Consider the following 25,218-nt stretch of genomic DNA (forward strand, 5'->3'; position numbering starts at 1 on the left):
TTGTCCAGTCCTTTTATAATTTGATATGTTTCTATAAGATCCCCCCCTCGTCCTTCTAAACTCCAGTGAATACAAGCCTAGTCTTTTCAATCTTTCCTCATATGACAGTCCCGCCATCCCAGGGATCAATCTCGTGAACCTACGCTGCACCGCCTCAATCACAAGGATGTCCTTCCTCAAATTAGGAGCCCTTTACGCAATACTCCAGATGTGGTCTCACCAGAGCCCTACACGACTGCAGAAGATCCTCTTTACTCCTTTACTGAAATCCTCTTGTTATGAAGGCCAACATTCTATTAGCTTCCTTCACTGCCTGCTGTACCTGCAGGGCAACTTTCAGTGACTGGTGTACAAGGATGCCCAGGTCTCGCTGCACCTCCCCCTTACCTGGTAGCTGCTAAAGATTGGTAGCTGCGATTTGCTCGTATTTCGTGTGAGATACGGTGTGAATATTGATTTCTCTAATTTCAAGTACCTCCTGCATTCCTTCCTTCCCCCCACCCCAAATCCCCTTCCCCAACACTAGTCATTTTACGAGGTCCACGATATGCATTCTGGTGTCCCTGCCATTAGGGATCTTCCCAGCCAACCATGGTTCATTATAGACACCACCCTTCCTGAAGTCACCACCCTGCCTGACGTCATCTGTTGCCCTAGGTAGACAAAAGTGCTGGAGGAACTCAGCGGGTGCGGCAGCATCTATGGAGCGAAGGAAATAGGCAACGTTTCGTCCCGAAACGTTGCCTATTTCCTTCGCTCCATAGATGCTGCCACACCCGCTGAGTTCCTCCAGCACTTTTGTCTACCTTTGATTTTCCAGCATCTGCAGGTCCTTCTTAAACAACATCTCACCCTGTTTTGCTCTGGCCTGCTCCATCTTTCAGTCTAAAGAAGGGTTCTGACCTGAAACGTCACCCATTCCTTTTCTCCAGGAATGCTGCCTGACTTGCTGAGTTACTCCAGCATTTTGTTGCTATCTTTGGTATAAACCAGCATCTGGAGTTCCTTCCTGCAGTCGCTGGAAGATCAGAATGGCTTCCTGCTACGCCAGCTCCAGCAGGGCTGACAAGACTAGATATGGGCCATGCCTGTTTTGCAGGAAATGTACCAGGAAATGCTTGATGGGTTAGCTGGGGACGAAATGAAAGAGATACAAGGAACTGCAGATGCTGGAATGTTGAACAAACCACAAGGCGTGTTAAGGGCCTGTCCCACTTGCGTGTCCTTGGCACGCAAATTACGCGGCCTCGTGGTCGCGTTGAGGCGCACGGGCATCGTATGGCCGCGCAGGGCCGGTCCCACTGAGAAACGTGGAGGGGTATATAGTTGTGCGCGTCATTTTTGTAGCGAAAGAAATCTTCGCGCGCCAACGGCCCGTCATGGAACTGGCAGCCAAAGTGGGACGGGCCCAAGACCCTGGCGTGACGCAATGTCTCACCTCCAACAGCAGCAGAAACAGGCAAACGATCGCCGAACTCAGCCTGGGGCTCACGGCCATTGCAGTCCGGATCCGCCCCCACTTCTACTCCCAGAGCGGGGCCAAGAAAATTGAAGATAGACACAAAATGCCGGAGTAACTCAGCGGGACCGGCTGCATCTCTGGAGAGAAACAATGGGTGACGTTTCGGGTCAAGACCCTTCTTTTCAGACTGAAGAAGAGTCTCGACACGAAACATCATCCATTCCTTCTCTCCAGAGATGCTGCCGGTCCCGCTGAGTTACTCTGGCATTTTGTGTCCATCTCCAGATGACGTCACGCGCTCCAGACGGCTGTGCGGGCGCATGAAGTCGCGCCCGACCTTCGCGGGACCGTCGCGGACCACGAGGTCACATAATTTGCGTGCCAAGGACACGCAAGTGGGACAAGCCCTTTAGGCAGCACATTCATCAGTCAGGGTATTGAGTACAGAAGTTGGGAGGTCATGTTGCTGTCATATCAAACGTTGGCGAGTATTGTGTCAGTTCTAGGCACCATGTTATAGGAAAGATGTTGTCAAGTTGGAAAGTGAGCAGCAAAGATTTACGAGGATGTTGCCAGGACTCGAGAGCCTGAGCTGGAGATGTTGAGCAGATGAGGACTTTATTTCTTGGAGCGCAGGAGGACGAGGGATGATCTTGTAGAAGTATACAACATTTTGAGAGGAGTAGTTCTAGTAGATACAGTGTCTTGCCCAGAGTGGGGAGATCGAGAACCAGAGGACATGAGTTTATGATGACGGGGAAAATAAGAACCTGAGGGGTAACCTTTTCACACAAAGGATGGTGGGTGTAATGAACGAGCTGCCTGAGCACCTGATCAAGGCAGGGAGTATAGAAGTTGGGAGGTCATGTTGCAGTTGTATAAGACGTTGGTGAGACCGCATTTAGAGTATTGTGTTCAGTTCTGGGCACCGTGTTATAGGAAAGATGTTGTCTAGCTGGAAAGGGTTCAGAGAAGATTTACGAGGATGTTGCCAGGACTAGGGGGTGTGAGCTACAGGGAGAGGTTGAGTAGCTGGGTCTCTATTCCATGGAGCATAGGAGGATGAGGGGTGATCTTATAGAGGTGTATAAAATCATGAGAGGAATAGATTGGGTAGATGCGCAGTCATATATAAAATTATTATATATCCTGCACATATAAGATTGTTAAGGGCTTGGACACGCTAGAGGCAGGAAACATGTTCCCGATGTTGGGGGAATCCAGAACCAGGGGCCACAGTTTAAGAATAAGGGGTAAGCCATTCAGAACGGAGATGAGGAAAAACTTTTTCACACAGAGAGTTGTGAGTCTGTGGAATTCTCTGCCTCAAAAGATGGTGGAGGCAGGTTTTCTGGATGCTTTCAAGGGAGAGTTAGATGGAGCTCTTAAAGATAGCGGAGTCAAGGGATATGGGGAGAAGGCAGGAACGGGGTACTGATTGTGGATGATCAGCCATGATCACATTGAATGGAGATGCTGGCTCGAAGGGCCGAATGGCCTACTCCTGCACCTATTGTCTGTTGTCTTTTACCCAGAGTAGGGGAATCGAGGACCAGAGGACATAGGTTCAAGGTGAAGGGGAAAAGATTGAATAGGAATCCGAGGGGTAACTTTTTCACACAAAGGGTGGTGGATGTATGGAACACGCTGCCAGAGGAGGTAGTTGAGGCTGGGACTGTCCCATTGTTTAAGAAACAGTTGGACAGGTACATGGATAGGACAGATTTAGAGTGATATGGACCAAGCGCAGGCAGGTGGGACTAGTATAGCTGGGATATTGTTGGCCGGTGTGGGCGAGTTGGGCCGAAGGGCCTGTTTCCACACTGTATTACTATGACTATGACTATGACTATGACTCTATAACTATCACAATGTTTAAGAAACATTTCGACAGGTACATGGATAGGACAGGTTCAGAGGAATATGTGTCAAATGCAGGCAGGTATGACGTGCAGTTGGGACATGTGGGCAAGTTGGGATTGGGATGAAAGGCTTTCTTCCACGCTGTATGACTCTATAGATTAATACAGTACCAAAACAGGCCCTTCGGCCCAACTAAGCTAGTCCTATTTACCCACATTTGGTCCATATCCCTCTCAACGTTTCCTATCCTATCCGTGTGGAGGGATGGGCAGAGGACCTCTTGGATTCGGACCTTTTTTCAAATTGGAGAATTCAATGTTCATACTGTTGGGGTGGAAGCTACCGAAACAGCATATGAGGTGCTGTTTCTCCAGTTTGTGTGTGGCCTTACTCTGGCAGTGTTGCAGGCCCAGGACAGAAACGTCAGTGTGGGGACACAAGAAATTCAGAAACCAATTCTGGCCCAAAATGCAGAGGAAAAAAAGCCATTTGATGTTTGGAGCAAGTCACACAAGTGCTGAAACATATGAAACATGTTTGAAACATGTTTGAAATTATTTGAAACTTATAAGATTGTTAAGGGCTTGCACATGCTAGAGGCAGGAAACACGTTCCCGATGTTGGGGGAGTCCAGAACCAGGGGCCACAGTTAAAGAATAAGGGGTAAGCTATTTAAAACAGAGACGAGGAAATACTTTTTCACACAGAGAGTGGTGAGTATGTGGAATTCTCTGCCTCAGAGGGCGGTGGAGGCGGGTTCTCTGGATACTTTCAAGAGAGAGCTGGATAGGGCTCTTAAAAATAGCGGAGTCAGGGGATATGGGGAGATCAGCTTATTTGGGATGATCAGCCATGATCATATAGAATGGCGGTGCTGGCTCGAAGGGCCAAATGGCCTCCTCCTGCACCTATTGTCTATTGTCTATTGTAAAATGGGGAGCAACTGGGAGGTCCCACAAGCTTTGGCAGAGATAGCATTGGGGTTTGATGAAATGGATTGCCCTGCTATAGATGTTCAAGGATGTTTAGTATGTCTGAGGAAAGGTCCTGACCTGAAACGTCACCTATCCATTTTTATCAGAGATGCTGCTTAACCTGCTCAGTTACTCCAGCATTCTGTGTCTATCTTTAGGATGTTTCAGAGTCTTTTTACAAACTGATTTTTTAGAGATGCAGCATGGAAACAGGCCCTTCGGCACACCAAGCCTACACAGACCATCGATCGCCCGTTCACACTAGTTCCATGTTATCCCACTTCACATCCCACACTAGAGGCAATTTACAGAAGCCAATTAACCTGCCAACCTGCACGTCTTTGGGAGTGTGTGAGGAAACCGGAGCACCCGGAGAAAACCCACGCAGGCCACGGGGAGAACGCGCTAACTCCACACACACACACAGACAGTGCCCGAGGTCAGGATTCAGGAATCTGAGGAAGGACATTCTTGCCATAGAGGGAGTACAGAGAAGGTTCACCAGGCAGATTCCTGGGATGTCAGGACTTTCATATGAAGAAAGACTGGATAGACTCGGCTTGTACTCGCTAGAATTTAGAAGATTGAGGGGGGATCTTATAGAAACTTACAACATTCTTAAGGGGTTGGACAGGCTAGATGCAGGAAGATTGTTCCCGATGTTGGGGAAGTCCAGGACAAGGGGTCACAGTTTAGGGATAAGGGGGAAATCTTTTAGGACTGAGATGAGAAAAACATTTTTTACACAGGGAGTGGTGAATCTGTGTAATTCTCTGCCACAGAAGGTAGTTGAGGCCAGTTCATTGGCTATATTTAAGAGGGAGTTAGATGTGGCCCTTGTGGCTAAAGGGATCAGGGGGTATGGAGAGAAGGCAGGGATGGGATACTGAGTTGAATGATCAGCCATGATCATATTGAATGGCGGTGCAGGCTCGAAGGGGCGAATGGCCTACTCCTGCACCTATTGTCTATGTTTCTATGTCTGGTGGGGGTGTGGGGTGTGTGGTGGGGGTGTGTGGTGGGGGTGGGAGGGGGGTGAGAGATAGCTGCTCTACCAGCTGCGCCACTGCGCGTGACTTTGCCCGGTCTTGTCACAGAGCCACACAAGGCGTGCATTCGCCTTCCCGTCAACTCTAGCTCCACTCTGACAAGGTAATGAGGCGACGACTGAGAGAGCCACGGCAGAGTGGACACACCCAGGCAACCCGCTGAACCGGTTGCATCTTGGAGCATCTCACAACCTGTCCGTCCACCCGCCCGCCCAGGCCAGTCGAGACTGTAGCAGTTCGTTTGTTTAAAGAAAAACAAATGCCTAACTAAGAAGGTCTGTGGGAAGGAATGCACGCTGGTGATGCTAGCCTAGAGCTCGTGGAGAGAGGGGTGGGGGGGGGGGGGGAGCTTCTCCATTGAGAAGCCGTGTCTCTCTGCGTCTTCATTAAAAGCACATTTCCAAATTGGTGATTAAACTGTAGGCACTGGGAGATTTAAAGGGGCCGCCTCCCACACACGTCAACGCAGGCTCACCACACTTGCAGCCACAAGAGATTGCTGGTGCTGGCTCACAGGAACAAAGACACAAGATACTGGAGGACATCGCCAAGCCAGAAAGGACGGGGAAGTAGATTTACGAGGATGTTGCCAGGAGCTGTAGGGAAAGGTTGAGCCGCCTAGGACTTTGTTCCTTGGAGTGCAGGAGGGATGAGGGGTGATTTTCATCATAATGATAAAATCATGAGGGGACTAGATCAGGTAGAGATGCACAGAGTCTCTTGCCCTGAGTAGGTTCACGAGATTGATCCCTGGGATGGCGGGACTGTCATATGAGGAAAGATTGAAAAGACTAGGCTTGTATTCGCTGGAGTTTAGAAGGATGAGGGGGTATCTTATAGAAACATATCAAATTATAAAAGGACTGGACAAGCTAGATGCAGGAAAAATGTTCCCAATGTTGGGCGAGTCCAGAACCAGGGGCCACAGTCTTAGAATAAAGGGGAGGCCATTTAAGGCTGAGGTGAGAAAAAACGTTTTCACCCAGAGAGTTGTGAATTTGTGGAATTCCCTGCCAAAGAGGGCAGTGGAGGCCAAGTCACTGGATGGATTTAAGAGAGAGTTAGCTAGAGCTCTAGGGGCTAGTGGAATCAAGGGATATGGGGAGAAGGCAGGCACGGGTTATTGATTGGGGATGATCAGCCATGATCACAATGAATGGCTGTGATGGCTTGGGCCGAATGGCCTCCTCCTGCACCTATTTTCTATGTTTCTAGTAGTGGAATTGAGAACCAAGGGACACAAGTTTAAGGGTAAAAGATTAATACGAATCTGAAGGGTAGCTTTGTTTTCGACTCAAAGGGCAGTGGGTGTATGGAATGAACTGCCGGAGGCAGTAGTTGAGGCAGGTACCATCACAACATGCAAGAAACATTTAGACAGTTACATGGATAGGATAGGTTTATGTTCATAAGTTCACAAGATGGGTTTGGAGAGATATGGGGTAAACACAGGCAGGTGGAACTAGTGTAAATGGGACATGTAGGTTGGTGTGGGCAAGTTGGGCCGAAGGGCCTCTTTCCACGCTGTATATACTGTATAACTCAGCGGTTCAGACAACATCTGTGGAGGGAACAGGAATCAATATTTTGGTCAGATTTCTGAAGAAGGGGCCACAGTCTTAGAATAAAGGGGAAGCCATTGAGGTGAGAAAAAACATTTTCACCCAGAGAGTTGTGAATTTGTGGAATTCGCTGCCACAGAGGGCAGTGGAGGCCAAGTCACTGGATGGGTTTAAGAGAGAGTTAGATAGAGCTCTAGGGGCTATTGGAATCAAGGGATATGGGGAGAAGGCAGGCACGGGTTATTGATTGGGGATGATCAGCCATGATCACATTGAATGGCGGTGCTGGCTCGAAGGGCCGAATGGCCTCCTCCTGCACCTATTGTCTATGTAAGTGGCCCAACCTGTAACATCAACTGTCCGTTTCCCTCCACAGATGCCGCTTGGCCTGCTGAGTTTAACAGCAAGACCAGACTCCGCTCCCATTGACTCCATCTACACTTCACGATGCATTGAGGAAGCAGCCAACATAATCGAAGGCTTGTCCAACCGGCCATTCTTTCTCTTCCCCTAATCCCACTGGGCAGTGAGTACAGAAGATTGAAGGCGCTCACCACCACACTCAGGAACAGTTTTAGACTTTAGAGATACAGCGCGGAAACAGGCCATTCGGCCCGCCGAGTCCGCGCCGACCCTTACACTAGCACTATGCTACACCATACGGACAATTTATGATTTTACCAAATCCTATTGGGGTCGAGGGATCCGGAACAAGGGGTCACAGTTTAAGGATAACGGGGAAATCTTTTAGGACCGAGATGAGAAGAAAATTTTTCACACAGAGAGTGGTGAATCTCTGGAATTCTCTGCCACAGAGGGTAGTTGAGGCCAGTTCATTGGCTATAGTTAAGAGGGAGTTAGATGTGGCCCTTGTGGCTAAAGGGATCAGGGGGTATGGAGAGAAGGCAGGTACAGGATACTGAGTTGGATGATCGGCCATGATCATATTGAATGGCGGTGCAGGTTACTCCTGCACCTATTTTCTATGTTTCTATGTCTCTATTAACCTGCAAACCCTTCCATCTTTGAAGTGTGGGAGGAAACCGGAGCACCTGGCGAAAACCCACGTAGTCACAGGAAGAATGTACAAACACCCTACAGACAACACCTGTAGTCAGGTTCGAACCCGTGGTTCTGGCACTGTGAGGCAGCAACTCTACCGCCGTGCCACTGTGCTGCCCCTAGAGCTACTTCCCCTTTGAACGGTCCACCAATAAGCCGGGGCACTGTCCGATTCACCTCTACCCCATTGCGGAAATTGGACCTCGCCAATGGAACTGATGTGCCACAATGCTGAGACCTATATTCCGCACTCTGTATCCTCCCCTCTTGCTCCACGCATTCTGCTTCAGTAGCCCCCTCTCCTTTCCGAGGCCGTGACCCAGTTCCAAAGTCCTCTGCCAGGAAAAAGGTCCCTGCGTTCCTCTTATTTAGAGAGCACAACCATAGTGATGTACAGCACAGCCACAGGCCCTGTGACCCAACTTGTCCACGTTGAACCTGCAGGAGATAACTCCCTGATCTGCAACAGTTTGAATGCATTTTTGTAAACCAGCATCTGCATTTCCCTGCCTCTACTTCCTTATACCATCTCTTGAGCTGAGTTTAGCTTAGTGTCACGTGTACCGAGGTACGGTGAAAATCTTATGTTGCGTGCAAACCAGTCAGCGGAAAGACAATACAGGATTACAATCGAGCCGTCCACACTGTACAGATACATGATAAGGGAATGACGAAGGATGTTTCGTGCACGATCAAGTCTAGTAAAGTCTAATCAAAGATAGGTGTAAGAGAGAACTGGAGAAGCTGGTTTAAATCCAAGGCAGACACAAAATGCTGGAGTAACTTAGCGGGTGTGAGGCAGCATCTATGGAGAGAAGGAATGGGCAACGTTTCGGGTCGGGTCTGAAGAAAGGAGTCCACTCGAAGCGTCGCCCATTTGAAACCTATTTTCTATGTTTCTATATATGGGAGAAGGCTGGCACGGGTTATTGATAGGGGACGATCAGCCATGATCACAATGAATGGCGGGGCTGGCTCGAAGGGCCGAATGGCCTCCTCCTGCACCTATTGTCTATGTTTCTATGTTTCTCTCCAGAGGTGCTGCCCCACCCGTTGAGTTACTCTGATCAAAGATAGTTGGAGGGTCTCCAATGAGGTAGATAGTCGCTCAGGACTGCTCTCTAGTTGTTGGTAGGATGGCTCAGTTGCCTGCCCATAGGTTCTCATTATATTTTCCCCCTCAACTTCAACCTTTAGTTCTTGATTCAATGCAATCATTTAATACTTTATTATCACGTGTACCCAGGTAGAGTGTCATTCTTTGTTTTTTGCATACAGTACACAAAGTATGCAAAGAGTATCCGGCACCGACAAAGTTACAGAAGTTCTCATGAGAGGATTAGAGTATAAGAGCAGGGAGGTTCTTCTGCAGTTGTACAGGGTCTTGGTGAGACCACACCTGGAGTATTGCGTACAGTTTTGGTCTCCAAATCTGAGGAAGGACATTATTGCCATAGAGGGAGTGCAGAGACGGTTCACCAGACTGATTCCTGGGATGGCAGGACTTTCATATGAAGAAAGACTGGATAGACTCGGCTTGTACACGCTAGAATTCAGAAGATTGAGGGGGGATCTTATAGAAACTTACAAAATTCTTAAGGGGTTGGACAGGCTAGATGCAGGAAGATTGCTCCCGATGTTGGGGAAGTCCAGGACAAGGGGTCACAGCTTAAGGATAAGGGGGAAATCCTTTAAAACCGAGATGAGAAGAACTTTTTTCACACAGAGTGGTGAATCTCTGGAACTCTCTGCCACAGAGGGTAGTCGAGGCCAGTTCATTGGCTATATTTAAGAGAGAGTTAGATGTGGCCCTTGTGGCTAAGGGGATCAGAAGGTATGGAGAGAAGGCAGGTACGGGATACTGAGTTGGATGATCAGCCATGATCATATTGAATGGCGGTGCAGGCTCGAAGGGCCGAATGGCCTACTCCTGCACCTAATTTCTATGTTTCTATGTTTCTATGAGAGTATTTTACTTATCTCCACTAGGGGAAAAAGACTGCTATCTGTGCTATCAATTACCCCTCCAGATTTTATACACCTCCATACTTGGCTCAATCTGTCCCCCCATGGTAAACCTGAACCAGCCAACCTTTGTGTAGGAAGGAACTGCAGATGCTGGTTTATACTGAAGGCTGGAACAACTCGGTGGAGTGTGTCGAAATTACAGACCAGTTCGCCTGACTTCGGTGGTGGGAAAGATGCTGGAGTCAATTATTAAAGAGCTAATAATGGGGCATTTGGATAGCAGTAAAAGGATTAGTCCAAGTCAACATGGATTTACGAAAGGGAAATCATGCTTGACTAATCTTCTGGAATTTTTTGAGGATGTGACAAGTAAAATGGATGAAGGGGAGCTAGTGGATGTAGTGTATCTAGACTTTCAAAAAGCCTTTGATAAGGTCCCCCACGGGAGACTGGTGACTAAAATTAGAGCACATGGTATTGGGGGTAGGGTGTTGACATGGATAGACAATTGGTTGGCAGACCGGAAGCAAAGAGTTGGAGTGAACGGGTCCTTTTCAGAATGGCAGGCAGTGACGAGTGGAGTGCCGCAAGGCTCGGTGTAGGGGCCGCAACTGTTTACCATATATATTAATGATTTGGAAGAGGGAATTAGGAGCAACACTAGCAAGTTTGTGGATGACACAAAGCTGGGTGGCAGTGTGAGCTGTGAAGAGGATGTTAGGAGGTTGCAGGGTGACCTGGACAGGTTGAGTGAGTGGGCAGATGCGTGGCAGATGCAGTATAATATAGATAAATGTGAGGTTAAATGGCGGCAAAAACAAGAGGGCAGATTATTATCTCAATGGGGTTAGGTTAGGTAAGGGGGACGTACAGCGAGACCTGGGTGTCCTTGTACATCAGTTACTGAAAGTTGGCGTGCAGGTACAGCAGGTGGTGAACAAAGCTAATGGAATGTTGGCCTTCATAACAAGAGGATTTCAGTATAGGAGTAAAGAGGTTATTCTGCAGTTGTATAGGGCTCTGGAGTATTGTGTACAGTTTTGGTCTCCTAATTTGAGGAAGGACATCCCTGTGATTGAGGCAGTGCAGCGTAGGTTCACGAGATTGATCCCTGGGATGGCGGGACTGTCATACGAGGAAAGATTGAAAAGTCTAGGCTTGTATTCACTGGAGTTTAGAAGGATGAGGGGGGAATCTTATAGAGACTTATAAAAGGACTGGACAAGCTAGATGCAGGAAAAATGTTCCCAATGTTGGGCGAGTCCAGAACCAGGGGCCACAGTCTTAGAATAAAGGGGAGGTCATTTAAGTCTGAGGTGAGAAAAAACGTTTTCACACAGAGAGTTGTGAATTTGTGGAATTCCCTGCCACAGAGGGCAGTGGAGGCCAAATCACTAGATGGATTTAAGAGAGCGTTAGATAGAGCTCTAGGGGCTGGTGGAGTCAAGGGATATGGGGAGAAGGCAGGCACGCGTTATTGATTGGGGACGATCAGCCATGATCACAATGAATGGCAGTGCTGGCTCAAAGGGCAGAATGGCCTCCTCCTGCACCTATTTTCTATGTTTCTATGAGATCCTTCTTCAGACTGAGAAGCCATGATGATCAGATGATCAGCCATGATCACATTGAATGGCGGTGCTGGCTCGAAGGGCCGAATGGCCTCCTCCTGCACCTATTGTCTATTATTGAGAGTCAGTGGAAAGGGAAATGAGAGACATAGGCAGTGACCATCTTGATCATCCTTTATCATCGTTACTTTTTGCATATCTTTCATTCATTTCATTCCTCAGAACTGCCCCCTCCATCGACTCAAAACTTAAAACTCATCTTTATACTCTCAAGCTTTTCTTGACGTCCTCTGAGGGAGGGCTATATGTATGTATTTATGTATGTACTTAAATCTATGAACCACTGTTGTATAACGTTAGTATCTCCACCAATGTAAAGCACTTTGGTCAACGAGAGTTGTTTTTTAAATGTGCTATAGAAATAAAAGTGACTTGACTTGTTCTTTATCTCTCCACATCACCGTCTATATCTCTCATTTCCCTTATCCCTAACCAGTCTGAAGAAGGGTCTCGACCCGAAACGTCACCCATTCCTTCTCTCCAGAGATGCTGCCTGTCCCGCTGGGTTACTACAGCATGTTGTGTCTATCTAGTACTCTAATAGTCGTGGAGGTGCAGTCTCATCAAGGCCTGTGTTATTACAGTGAGACACGTCACTAACTTAAGCAATTTGCATGACATTAAGGTGGATAAATGTCGATTGCATGTAAGCATTCCTCAAACTTTTGATTTGGGACATGGTTAAATGCAGTCTGCAGTAATTACTTTTGTCTCCCCAAGATATGCGTGAGTGTGTGAGAGAGTGTGTGTGTGTGAGTGAGTGAGAGAGAGAGAGAGAGTGTGTGAGAGAAACAGTGAGAGATAATGTGTGTGTATGGGAGTGTGTGTGTGAGTGTGTGAGAGAGAGAGAGATGGTGTGTGAGAGAGGGAGTGTGTGAGAGAGAGAGAAGGGGGGTATGAGAGAGAGACACTGAGAGAGAGAGACTGTGTGTGTGTGTGTGTGTGTGTGTGTGTGTGAGAGAGAGAGAGAGAGAAAGAGTGGGGGAGAGGGGGTATGAGAGAGAGACCGTGAGAGAGAGAGACTGTGTGTGTGTGTGAGAGAGAGAAAGAAAGAGTGGGAGAGGGGTGTGAGAGAGAGAGGGGGTGAGAGAGAGAGAGAGAGAGAAAGAGAGGGGAGAAAGAGAGCGGAGAGAGGGGGTATGAGAGAGAGACCGTGAGAGAGAGAGACTGTGTGTGTGTGTGAGAGAGAGAGCGAAGAGAGAGAGAGAGAGGGGGTGTGAGAGAGAGGGTGTGAGAGAGAGGGCGTGATGGAGAGTGTGTGTGATAGTGTGTGTGAGACAGAGTGTGTGATAGAGAGGGTGTGTGGGGGGGGATGGGGCGTGGGTCAAGCTAACTATCCGGGCAGGGGTCGGGACGTGCTGTGAAAGGGCGTGGGGCATTTGGAAGCGGGTGATGGAAGGGGCAGGGAGGAGCGACGTGGGCCGAACTACCCGGAAGAGCGGTGGGTCGGAGGCGGGGCACAAGGGCGGAGCATCTGAAGTGAATGGGAGAGGTGCAGACTAGGCACCACTGCTAGTGTTGGGGGGTGGGAGTTGGTGTGTGGTGTGGGTCTATACCGGGACACAGCCCCCGCCGCTGTGATGGGGGGACGGGACGAGAACCGTCACCCTACCCTGATCAGAGATAATAAGAGCTCCCTCTCAAAGATCCCCCCTGTCGTTGGGTGGGTGGGTGGAGGGGAACTTGTGGCAGGGTCACTGGCGAGGGGAGCGGAGGGTTGCCTTTCCCAGCTGAAGGTCCCACTAACACAAATATTTCCCCCGATTTATTATTTTTTTTTTTTACTGGGAGCTTTTAAATTCCCGCCCCCGAAGAAAGGCATCTGGAAAAGACTGCGACTCGGAGCACATGTGAACACCATCTCACCCCGGAGTGTCACGTCGGGGGCAGGACTGGGCAAGACAGGGCTGCGGTGTGTAGGAAGGAACTACACATGCTGGTGTACACCGAAGATGGATAGACACAGAAATGCTGGAGTAACTCAGCGGGAACAAGCAGGAGAAGGGTCTCGACCCGAAACGTCGCCCATTCCTTCTCTCCAGAGATGCTGCATGTCCCGCTGAGTTACTCCAGCGTTTAGTGTCAACTTGCCAGCACAGGCAGAGCAAAACCCTCATCTTCCCAGGACTCTGAAATTGTCCAGGCAAAAACACCAAACAAACCACCAAAAACCCGGTTTGATCTGTTTAAACAACAGCATGTGTTATAGTTTAGCTTATAGACACAGCGTGGAAACGGGCCGAAGACAGACACACGGTGGAGGAGTAACTCAGCGGGTCAGGCAGCATCTGATAAAAAAAGGATGGGTGACATTTCGCGTTGAGACCCTTCTTCAGGCTGAAAGCAAATGGGAAGGAACTGGAGGTAAAAAAAACGGGCCAGCAAACAGGCCCTTCACCCCACCTAGTCCACGACATCACACCAGCTCTCTGGTTATTAGTCTGAAGAAGGTTCCCCGCACGAAACGTCACCTATCCCCGGTGTTTTAAACAACCACATGTGTTATAGTTCAGCTGACCCACTGAAACGGGTCGACTCCAACACAGTCTGTGAAAGCGTCACCTGTCCATGTTGGATGGGTCCACGTTTCGCGTTGAGACCCTCTTCAGGCTGACCCAAATGAGGAACTGGAGGTAAAAAAACACTCTGGAAACGTCACCTGTCCATGTTCTCCACAGATGCTGCCTGACCCGCTGAGTTACTCCAACACTCTGTGAAACATCACCTATCCATGTTCTCCACAGATGCTGCCCGACCCAACTGAGTTACTCCAGCACTGTGTGAAACGTCATCTATCCATGTTCTCCACAGATGCTGCCTGACCCACTGAGTTACTCCAGCACTCTGTGAAACGTCACCTATCCATGTTCTCCACAGATGCTGCCTGACCCGCTGAGTTACTCCAACACCCTGTGTCTATCTATGCCATCTCATTTTCGCAACCACTCCCAACACACGTTTACATGACATTTTACAGAGGGCCAATTAATCTCCAAACCCGCACGTTTTTGGAGTGTGTGGGAGGAAACCGGGGCACCCGGGGGAAACCCACACGGTCACAGTGAGAACGTGCAAACTCCACACACAGACAGCGCCAAAAGTTCAGGATCGAACCCGGGTCGATACGTTTAGACTTTAGAGATGCAGCGTGCAATCTTCGGCCCTTCGAGTCAGCGACCGCCCCCATACTATCCTACACCCACGCACAGCACCCGAGGTCAGGATCCAACCCTGCTCTCCGGCGCTGTGAGGCGGCGGCGCTATCACTGTTCCCCCACCTCTGTAGCCGGGATGAAGAGAGTTGCCTCAATCAATTGCCTACCTCCATTACACTCCATCCTCCCGGCGCCGTGTGTGTGTGTGTGTGTGGTGTTCAGGTCCCCTCTCCACCTTGACCAGGGTCTCCACGGTGCGGGGGAAAGGAGCACTCCCCCGGGACGGTCGCTCTGAAGGCAGGGCGAGGGAGGGATAGGGAGACAGTCTCTCTCAGAGAGACACAGACAGAGAGACAGAGAGAGAGGGATGGGGGCGGCGTGAAGGCTGCACCGTGCGCCGGACAATCTCACACACGCTGGGGAGGGGAAAGGGGCGGTATTCTCATTCAGATCCTCCCTCCCACAAGCTTGTCCCTCCCGTCTCATTAGCAAACCCTTCCCCTCCCTCCCTCCTTCCCTCCTCCCACGAGTAAAGACTCCACCAAGCAGAGTCCAAATGGTGCTCTCCTCTCCCTCTCCCTGTCTCTCTACCCGCGCGAACCCACCCAAACCCTTCAAAGAACGCTTCAGCTTTATAAGAACCAATGTCATCCAATATATTTACTGTGCCAGCCAAACGTCTCTCCTTTCGCCCAGAGGCGGACGCGCTGAGCTGCGAAGTGAGATCTCATCCTCAATACACCCACATCGGCTGCTATCTCTGCCTGTCCGGTGACTGCTGTCCGCAGCTGCATGAGCAGACAAAGTGGGAGAGTTAGCCGCGAGTCACGGCGAGACAGGTTGATGAGCAAAGGCACAAGGTGCCGGAGTAACTCCGCGAGTTACCCAGGCAGCATCTCCACCGAACGTGAACGTGAGGTTATCCACTTTGGTAGCAAAAACAAGACGGCAGATTACTATCTAAATGGCGTCAAGTTGGGAAAAGGGGAAGTACAACGGGATCTGGGGGTCCTTGTACATCAGTCTATGAAAGTAAGCATGCAGGTACAGCAGGCAGTGAAGAAAGCGAATGGCATGTTGGCCTTTATAACAAGAGGAATCGAATACAGGAGCAAAGAGGTCCTTCTGTAGTTGTACAGAGCCCTAGTGAGACCACGCCTGGAGTATTGTGTGCAGTTTTGACCCACTAATCTGAGGAAGGACATTCTTGCTATTGAGGGAGTGCAGCGTAGGTTTTCAAGGTTAATTCCCGGGATGGCGGGACTGTCATATGCTGAGAGAATGGAGCAGCTGGGCTTGTACTCTGGAGTTTAGAAGGATGAGAGGGTGATCTCATTGAAACATATAAGATTGTTAAGGGTTTGGGCACGCTATAGGCAAGAAACATGTTCCCGATGTTGGGGGAGTCCAGAACCAGGGGCCACAGTTTAAAAATAAGGAGTAAGCCATTTAGAATGGAGATGAGGAAACATTTTTTCTCACAGAGAGTGGTGAGTCTGTGGAATTCTTTGCCTCAGACAGCAGTGGAGGCAGGTTCTCTGGATGCTTTCAAGAGAGAGCTAGATAGGGCTCTTAAAAATAGCGGAGTCATGGGGATATGGGGAGAAGGCAGGAACGGGGTACTGATTGGGGATGATCTGCCATGATCACATTGAATGGCGGTGCTGGCTCGAAGGGCCGAATGGCCTACTCCTGCACCTATTGTCTATTGTCTATTTTCTATTCCTTCGCTCCATAGATGCTGCCTCACCCGCTGAGTCTCTCCAGCATTTTTGTCTACCTTCAGGAAACATGGAGGAGTGGAAATGGTTCAGAGCTTCCAGCTCCTTGGCATAAATATGACAAAGATGTGCAGTGGACTAACTACATTGAAGCACCAGCCTAGAAGGCACATCAATGCTCTGTTTGAGGACTGAGGACATTTGGTAGGCCTCCAATGGCTCTTACAAACTTCTACAGATGTCCACTTCTATTGGACAGAAGGTACAGAAGCTTGAAAGAGCGCACCACCACACTCAGGAACAGCTTCTTCCCCTCTGTTATCAGGCTTCTGCACGGCCCTTCCATAAGCTAGGGTACTGTCCGATTCACCTCGACCCCATTGCGGACATTGGACATTGTCTGTGGACCTTATGCGCTACAATGCTGAGAACTATACTCTGCACTCTGTATCTTCCCCCTTTTGGAGTGCGGGAGGAAACCGGAGCACCCGGAGGAAAGCCACACAGTCCCAGGGAGAACGTGCAAACTCCACACACAGGCAGCCACTGAGGTCAGGATTGAACCCGGGTCTCTATGTTTAGAGTTTAGAGATACAGCGTGCAAACAGGCCCTTCGGCCCACCTGGGTCAGCGATCGCTCCGTACACTGCATGCAAAACCAAGCTTTTCACTGTACCTCAGTACACGTGCCAATATGGAACCAAAATCTATCCGATGTATCTAAATGAGTAGCTATTGTTCATGATTCCACCCACGTCTCTGGCAGACTGTTACAGAGGCAGCAGTGTTGGCACAACTGCTCAATCTGCTACATCACAGCACTAAAGGCCTAGGTTCAACCCTGACCAAAGATGCTGTATGTGTGTGTGTGGGGGGGGAGTTTGCATGTTCTTCCTGTGATATGTGGGTTTCCTCCAGGTGCTCCGGTTTGCTCCCACATGCCAAAGACATGCGGGTTTGTAGGTTGATTGGCCCTCTGTAAATCCCCCCCCTCCGTGTGTTCGGAGTGGATGGGAAAGTAGGAAAACATCAAACTAGTGTGAACGGGAGATCAATGGTCAGTATGGACTCGGTGGGCCAAAGGGTCTGTTTCCATGCTCGCACAACTCTGTAAAATAAATCTATCCCTGAAACCTTCTTTAAAATTTGTTGCTGTCACCTTTAACCTGTGCAAACAGGATTCATGTCAATGGGCAAAAATGTTGACACGGGAATGGTGGGCTTTAGACTTCAGAGATACGGCGCGGAAACAGGCCCTTCGGCCCACCGAGTCTGTGCCGACCAGCGATCGCCCCTTACACTCCCACCCCCACACACTAGGGGAAATTTACAATTTTACCGAAGCCAATGAACCGCCAAACCCTGTACGTAGTTGGAGTGAGGGAGGAAACAGGAGCCACGTGGTCACAGGGAAAACATACAAAGTCCATACAGACAGCACAGCACCCGTTGTCAGGATCGAAGCCGCTGTAAGGCAGCAACTCTGCCGCTGGTAGTATTAGCTCCAAGGAGAAGTTGGGCAAACCTGGAATGGTTGCTCCAGAACTTGGAATGTTTCCTATACATTACCAGAGGTTGGGGGGAGATCTGATAGAAGGCTCGAAAATTATGAGAGGCATTAGATACGGTAGACACATAGAACTCGTTTTCCCAGGATGCAAATATTAAAGACTAGAGGAGATAGCTATATGGTGAGAGGGGCAAAGTTTCACGAGGATTTACGGGGCCAGTTATTTAGACTGCGAGTGGTGGGGCCTGGAATGTCCTGCTAGGGGTGAAGGGGGAGGCAGCTATGAGAGGGAGATTTAAGATGCAATTAGATATTCACAAGCATAGAAAGCAGGTGCAGGAGTAGGCCATTCAGTCGTTTGAGCCAGCACCGCCATTCAATATGATCATGGCTGATCATTCACAATCAGTACCCCGTTCCTGCTTTCTCCCCATATCCCTTGATTCCATTAGCCCTAAGAGCTCTATCTAACTCTCTCTTGAAAACATCCAGTGAATTGGCTTCCACTGCCTTTTGCGGCAGGGAATTCCACAGATTCACAACTCTCTAGGTGAACAGGATTTGCAGAGAATGGAGGGATATGGACCATCTGCAGGCAGGGGAGATTAGTTGAGCCTGCAAATATGTTTGGTCCAGCCAGATATTGTGGGCTGAAGGACCTGCTCCTGTGCTCTACTATGTTCCTATGTTCTTCTAAAAAGATGTCCCATGCTAGGTAATTTTGTTATCCTAAACATGACCATTAATCCTAACAACTTAATCCCAATTTTGACAATGTGACATCCTTCATTATAGTCCAGGGGAAGAGCTGTATAAAATCATGAGAGCAATAGATCAGGTAGATGCACAGAATCTCTTGCCCAGAGTAGGTAAATTGAGGACCAGAGGACATAGGTTTAAGGTGAAGGGGGAAAGATTTAATAGGAATCTGAGGGGTAAGTTTGTCACACAAAGGGTGGTGGGTGTATGGAACAAGGTGTCAGATGAGGTAGTTGAGGCTGGGACTATCCCACCATTTAAGAAACAGACAAGTACATGGATAGGACAAGTTTGGAGGGATATGGACCAAACGCAAGCAGGTGGGACTAGTGTAGCTGGGACATGTTGGTCGGTGTGGGCAAGTTAGGCCAAAGGGTCTGTGGCTATGTCTAAGACAGGAAATGGGAGCAGGAACAAGCCGTTGTGGATATCAAAGGTTACGGGGAGAAGGCTGGAGAATGGGGTTGAGAGGGAAAAGTAGATCGGCCGTGATGGAATGGCGAGGTAGACTCGATGGGCTGAATGGCCTACTTCCGCACCTATGTCTTATGGTCTTATCTCAGGCCTTTACCTGATGATTTTCACAGCACACACGACAATAGTAAATGCCAATAACTAAGAACAGCCTCGACCTGAAACGTCACCTATTCCTGAAATGTCAAGAAGGGTCTCGACCTGAAACATCACCTATTCCTTCTCTCCAGAGATTCTGCCTGGCCCGCTGAGTTACTCCAACATTTTGTGTCTATAACCATTACCTCCGTTCAGCAACTCCTAACAAACTCAAACCCTGACCAGCCACAGGTAATCTAAGATGGACGCAAAGTGCTGGAGTAACTCAGTAGGTCAGGTAGCATCTCTGAAGAAAAAGGATGGGTGATGTTTCGGGTCGGGACCCTTCTTCAGACTGAAATTAGAGGGGAGGGAACTGGAGGTGAGAAAAGGCCAGAACAAAACCGGGCCTGCAACAGATGACCAAGGAAGGCTCTAGAGCCTTTAGAGCCTCTACAGCCCTTCATCAGTCACTGAAAGTAAGCATGCAGGTAGTGAAGAAAGCGAATGGCATGTTGGCCTTCATAACAAGAGTAGTCGAGTATAGGAGCAAAGAGGTCCATCTGCACTTGTACAGGGCCCTAGTGAGACCACACCTGGAGTATTTGTGCAGTTTTGGTCTCCAAATTTGAGGAAGGACATTCTTGCTATTGAGGGAGTGCAGCGTAGGTTCACAAGGTTAATTCCCGGGATGGCGGGACTGTCATATGTTGATAGAATGGAGCGGCTGGGCTTGTATATTCTGGAATTTAAAAGGATGAGAGGGGATCTTATGGAAACATGTAAGATCATTAAGTGTTTGGACACGCTAGAGGCAGGAAACATGTTCTTGATGTTGGGATAGTCCAGGGGGTGGGAGATTGCAACCTACACGTGGTCCGCCCTGTTTCGACGAATGCAATCAACCCGGCGTGCACAATCAAATAAGATCAAATAGAACAAGTTGTCCTACAACTTTAGGCTGTGCACGACATACGCAAGAAGCAGAAGAACGGTAGTCCAGAACCAGGGGCCACAGTTTAAGAATAAGGAGTAAGCCATTTACAACGGAGACGAGGAAACACTTTTTCACACAGAGAGTGGTGAGTCTGTGGAATTCTCTGTCTCAGGGGGCGGTGGAGGCAGGTTCTCTGGATGCTTTCAAGGGAGAGTTAGATAGGGCTCTTAAAGGTAGCGGAGTCAGGGGATATGGGGAGAAGGCAGGAACGGGGCACTGATTGGGGATGATCAGCCATGATCACATTGAATGGCGGTGCTGGCTTGAAGGGCCGAATGGCCTACTCCTGCACCTATTGTCTATTGAAGGGTGGAGCCCATAATGGTCCATTGCTGGCTAGGGAAGAGGTGATTAAAAAAAAGGTTTACAAGGATGTGAAGAGTGGAACTGGTGGGACGTCCAGGGTATGGGGTGGGGGAGTAGAGGGGGGTTGCTGGGGTAACTTGGAGTGAGAGAAATCAAGGTTGATACCGCTGGATCTATTCCTGGTGCACTGTCAGTGGGCCATGCTGATGGAGCAGACTGCATGTGGTCTCACACGTAATGGAAGCTGTCCAGTAATACTAGATCAGGGGGAAAAAAGACAGAGTGCTGGAGGAACTCGGCAGCAGCATCTGTGGGGAACATGGGCGGGTGATACATGGTCGGGGCGGGACACATCTGATGGGGCACAGGAGGTTTGTGAACAGAGAAAACTCGACAATCACGCCGGAACAATTCGGCACTTATTTAACAAAACATTAGTGTGGAAGCAACGACAACGGCCCCACAGTGACTTGTCCGCTAACTAATCCCACAGTGGGCTGGCAGCTCGACCGCACACGCCGTTGCTCACCCGAGTTATTGCTTCTCCTGTGTTTCCCTCATCTCCAACCGCCATGGAACCTGTTCAAAAAAGAACCAAATGCTCAGAATCATCCACGCTCACACATTCACACTGTGACCCGGGCTGTAGCGGGTGTAGATGATGCACACATCCACACACTGACCCGGGCTGTAACGGGTGTGTAGATGATGCACACATCCACACGCTGACCCGGGCTGTAACGGGTGTAGATGCACACATTCACACACTGACCCGGGCTGTAACGGGTGTAGATGCACACATCCACACGCTGACCCGGGCTGTAACGGGTGTGTAGATGATGCACACATTCACACTGTGACCCGGGCTGTAACGGGTGTGTAGATGCACACATTCACACTGTGACCCGGGCTGTAACGGGTGTGTAGATGATACACACATTCACACTGTGACCCGGGCTGTAGCGGGTGTAGATGATGCACACATTCACACTGTGACCCGGGCTGTAACGGGTGTAGATGATGCACACATTCACACTGTGACCCGGGCTGTAACGGGTGTAGATGATGCTGTGACCCGGGCTGTAACGGGTGTGTAGATGATGCACACATTCACACTGTGACCCGGGCTGTAACGGGTGTAGATGATGCACACATTCACACTGTGACCCGGGCTGTAACGGTGTGTAGATGATGCACACATTCACACTGTGACCCGGGCTGTAACGGACCCGGGCTGTAACGTGTGTAGATGATGCACACATTCACACTGTGACCCGGGCTGTAACGGGTGTAGATGCACACATTCACACTGTGACCCGGGCTGTAACGGGTGTAGATGCACACATTCACACTGTGACCCCGGGCTGTAACGGGTGTGTAGATGATGCACACATGTGTGTAGATGCACACATTCACACTGTGACCCGGGCTGTAACGGGTGTGTAGATGATGCACACATTTACACTGTGACCCGGGCTGTAACGGGTATAGATGACGCACACATTCACACTGTGACCCGGGCTGTAACGGGTGTAGATGATACACACATTTACACTGTCACCCGGGCTGTAACGGGTGTAGATGATGCACACATTCACACTGTGACCCGGGCTGTAACGGGTGTAGTGTAGATGATGCACACATTCACACTGTGACCCGGGCTGTAACGGGTGTAGATGATGCACACATTCACACTGTGACCCGGGCTGTAACGGGTGTAGATGATGCACACATTCACACTGTGACCCGGGCTGTAACGGGTGTGTAGATGATGCACACATTCACACTGTGACCCGGGCTGTAACGGGTGTGTAGATGCACACATTCACACTGTGACCCGGGCTGTAACGGGTGTAGATGCACACACATTCACACTCTGGCCCAGGCTGTAACGGGTGTAGATGCACACATTCACACTGTGACCCGGGCTGTAGCCGGTGTAGATGATGCACACATTCACACTCTGACCCGGGCTGTAACGGGTGTAGATAATGCACACACATTCACACTCTGACCCGGGCTGTAACGGGTGTAGATGGTGCACACATTCACACTGTGACCCGGGCTGTAACGGGTGTATAGATGAAACACACATTCACACTGTGACCCGGGCTGTAACGGGTGTGTAGATGATGCACACATTCACACTGTGACCCGGGCTGTAACGGGTGTAGATGCACACATTCACACTGTGACCCGGGTTGTAGCGGGTGTAGATGCACACATTTACACTCTGACCCGGGCTGTAACGGGTGTAGATGCACACATTCACCCTCTGACCCAGGCTGTAGCGGGTGTAGATGGTCAGATACACACTATTTTTAGACTTTAGAGACACAGCACGGAAAGAGGCCCTTCGGCCAACCAAGTCCACACTGACCAGCGATCACCCGGTACACAAGTTCTATCCCTACACACACTAGGGTCAATTTACAATTTTACCAAAGCCAAACTACCTACAAACCTGTACGTCTTTGCTGATGGACACGAAAAACTGCAGTAACTCGGTGGGTCAGGCAGTTTCTCTGGAGCAAAGGAATGGGTGATGTTTAGGATCGAGTTCTTTCTTCATACAGGTGTGTGTGTGTGGGACTACTTCATATTCTGACCCTGGTTATAACTATTGGCTTTGAAGAGATAAAATCCCTCTATTAAGGCAGAGATAGATAGATTCTTGATTAGTCCGGGGGTCAGAGATTATGGGGAGAAGGCAGGAGAATGGGGTTAGGAGGGGGAGATAGATCAGCCACGATTGAATGGTGGAGTAGACTTGATGGGCTGAATGGCCTAATTCTACTCCTTTCACTTATGATCCTAACCCCATTCTCCTGTCTTCCCCCCATAACTCCTGACACCTGTACTAATCAAGAATCTACCTATCTCTGCCTTAAATATATCCAATAACAGCGGCCACAGCCTCCTGTGGCAAAGAATTCTACAGATTCATAAGGTCATAAGGAATTTAGAGATGCATAACGGTAGGCTCCATTACAAACTGCTCTAAGAATCCATCTCAGAGGCATTCTACAAATTCCCTTTCATGAGGTCCAGTACCATCCTGATTTTCCCAGTCTACCTGCAAATTGCAATCTCCCATGACCTCCGTTGTACATGCCAATTTTATCACCTGATGTAACTTGTACCCAATATCCTGGCTACTGTTTGGGAGCCTGTAAATAACTCCAATTATGGCCTTTTGACCCTTGTAACTTCTCAGACTCCACCTCCTCTGATCCTATGTCATCCCTTACTAAGGACTGGATTTCATTCTTAACCAACAGAGCTACCCCACCCCCTCTGCCCACCCTCCTGTCATTCCGATATTACGTGTAACCTTGAATATTTAGCTCCCAGCTCCAATCCTCTTGCAGCCACGTCTCTGTAATTCCCACAACATCATACCTACCAATCTCTAACTGTGCTACAATCTCAATCCACTTTATTTCTTATACTACACGCGTTCAAATACAACACCTTCAACTAAGCATTCACCTCCCTTCTCACACCCGTCCCGATTTTACCCGACCGGAGTTTCTTACCCCTTCTTGAACTTCCCGTCCCATTAATTTGGGAGAGTACTGCAACATTTCCTGCACTCTCTTTCCCTTTAACTTCACCCTTACACTTCCAATTTGCTGACCCCCCCCCCGGCACTATTTAGTTTAAAGTTCCATCTTCTGCCCTGGTTAAACAGTTCGAGGTCTGAGTGACCTGGACGATGACACGTTGGCCTGGCTCGCCTCGTGCAGGTCTAAAAGACATACGGCAGAAGTTAAACGGTTTGCCAGGGGTCTGGTTCCAGTCGGGTTCAAGTGGAGTCCGTCCCGTCGGAACAGTTTCCTCCTTCCCCCAACACTGGTGCCAATGTCCCACAAACTCAAACCCACTTCATCCACACAAGTCTTTGAGCCGCGCTTTCAACTCTCTAATCTTCTCAACCCTATGCCAATTTGCACGTGGCTCAGGTGGCAATCCGCAGATTATTACCTCCTTGGTTCTGCTTTTCAATTCAAGTTCAAGTTCAAGTGAGTTATGTGTCCCTGATAGGACAATGATTTTCTTACTTTGCTTCAGCACACAGGACATAGTAGGCATTGACTACAAAACAGATCAGTGTGTCCATATACCATAATATAAATATATACACACATGAATTAAATAAACTGATAAAGTGCAAATAACAGATAATGGGTTATTAATAATCAGAATTTTGTCCGAGCCAGGTTTAATAGTCTGATGGCTGTGGGGAAGTTGCTATTCCTGAACCTGGACGTTGCAGTCTTCAGGCTCCTGTACCTTCTACCTGAGGGTAGCAGGGAGATGAGTGTGTGGCCAGGATGGTGTGGGTCCTTGATGACACTGCCAGCCTTTTTGAGGCAGCGACTGCGATAAATCCCCTCGATGATAGGGAGGTCGGAGCCGATGATGGACTGGGCAGTGTTTACTACTTTTTGTAGTCTTTTCCTCTCCAGGGCCCAGTTTTGTTGCCCAGTTGTTCAAATTCCCTTAGATGAACCTCTTTCCTCGTTCTACCTACATCATTGTTATCCACATGGGCCACCACGACCAGATCTATCCCCTCACACTCCAAGTTCCTCTGCAGGTCAGACTAGATGTCCTGAACCCGGGCACCAGGTAGACAACCAG

At 49.2% G+C, this 25,218-nt stretch overlaps 1 protein-coding gene across 2 annotated transcripts in view; it reads right to left on the minus strand.

Moving 5' to 3' along the window:
- Positions 1 to 21,185, minus strand: part of plcd1a (phospholipase C, delta 1a) — a 173,268-nt gene extending 152,083 nt beyond the window's left edge. The window contains exons 1-2 of one of the 2 annotated variants that reach the window (XM_055649035.1): positions 21,101 to 21,185; positions 15,391 to 15,514 (exon numbers count right to left, since the gene is read on the minus strand). In XM_055649035.1, coding sequence (XP_055505010.1) covers positions 15,391 to 15,514; positions 21,101 to 21,145 — 169 coding nt within the window. In that variant the 5' untranslated portion in view covers positions 21,146 to 21,185. Of the gene's footprint in view, positions 1 to 14,893; positions 15,140 to 15,390; positions 15,515 to 21,100 lie in introns of those variants that run through there. The other variant, XM_055649054.1, reaches the window with a different exon arrangement.
- Positions 21,186 to 25,218: the final 4,033 nt, after the last annotated feature.

This window comes from Leucoraja erinacea, chromosome 2 (assembly GCF_028641065.1).
Source record: "Leucoraja erinacea ecotype New England chromosome 2, Leri_hhj_1, whole genome shotgun sequence".
Lineage (NCBI taxonomy): Eukaryota > Metazoa > Chordata > Chondrichthyes > Rajiformes > Rajidae > Leucoraja > Leucoraja erinaceus.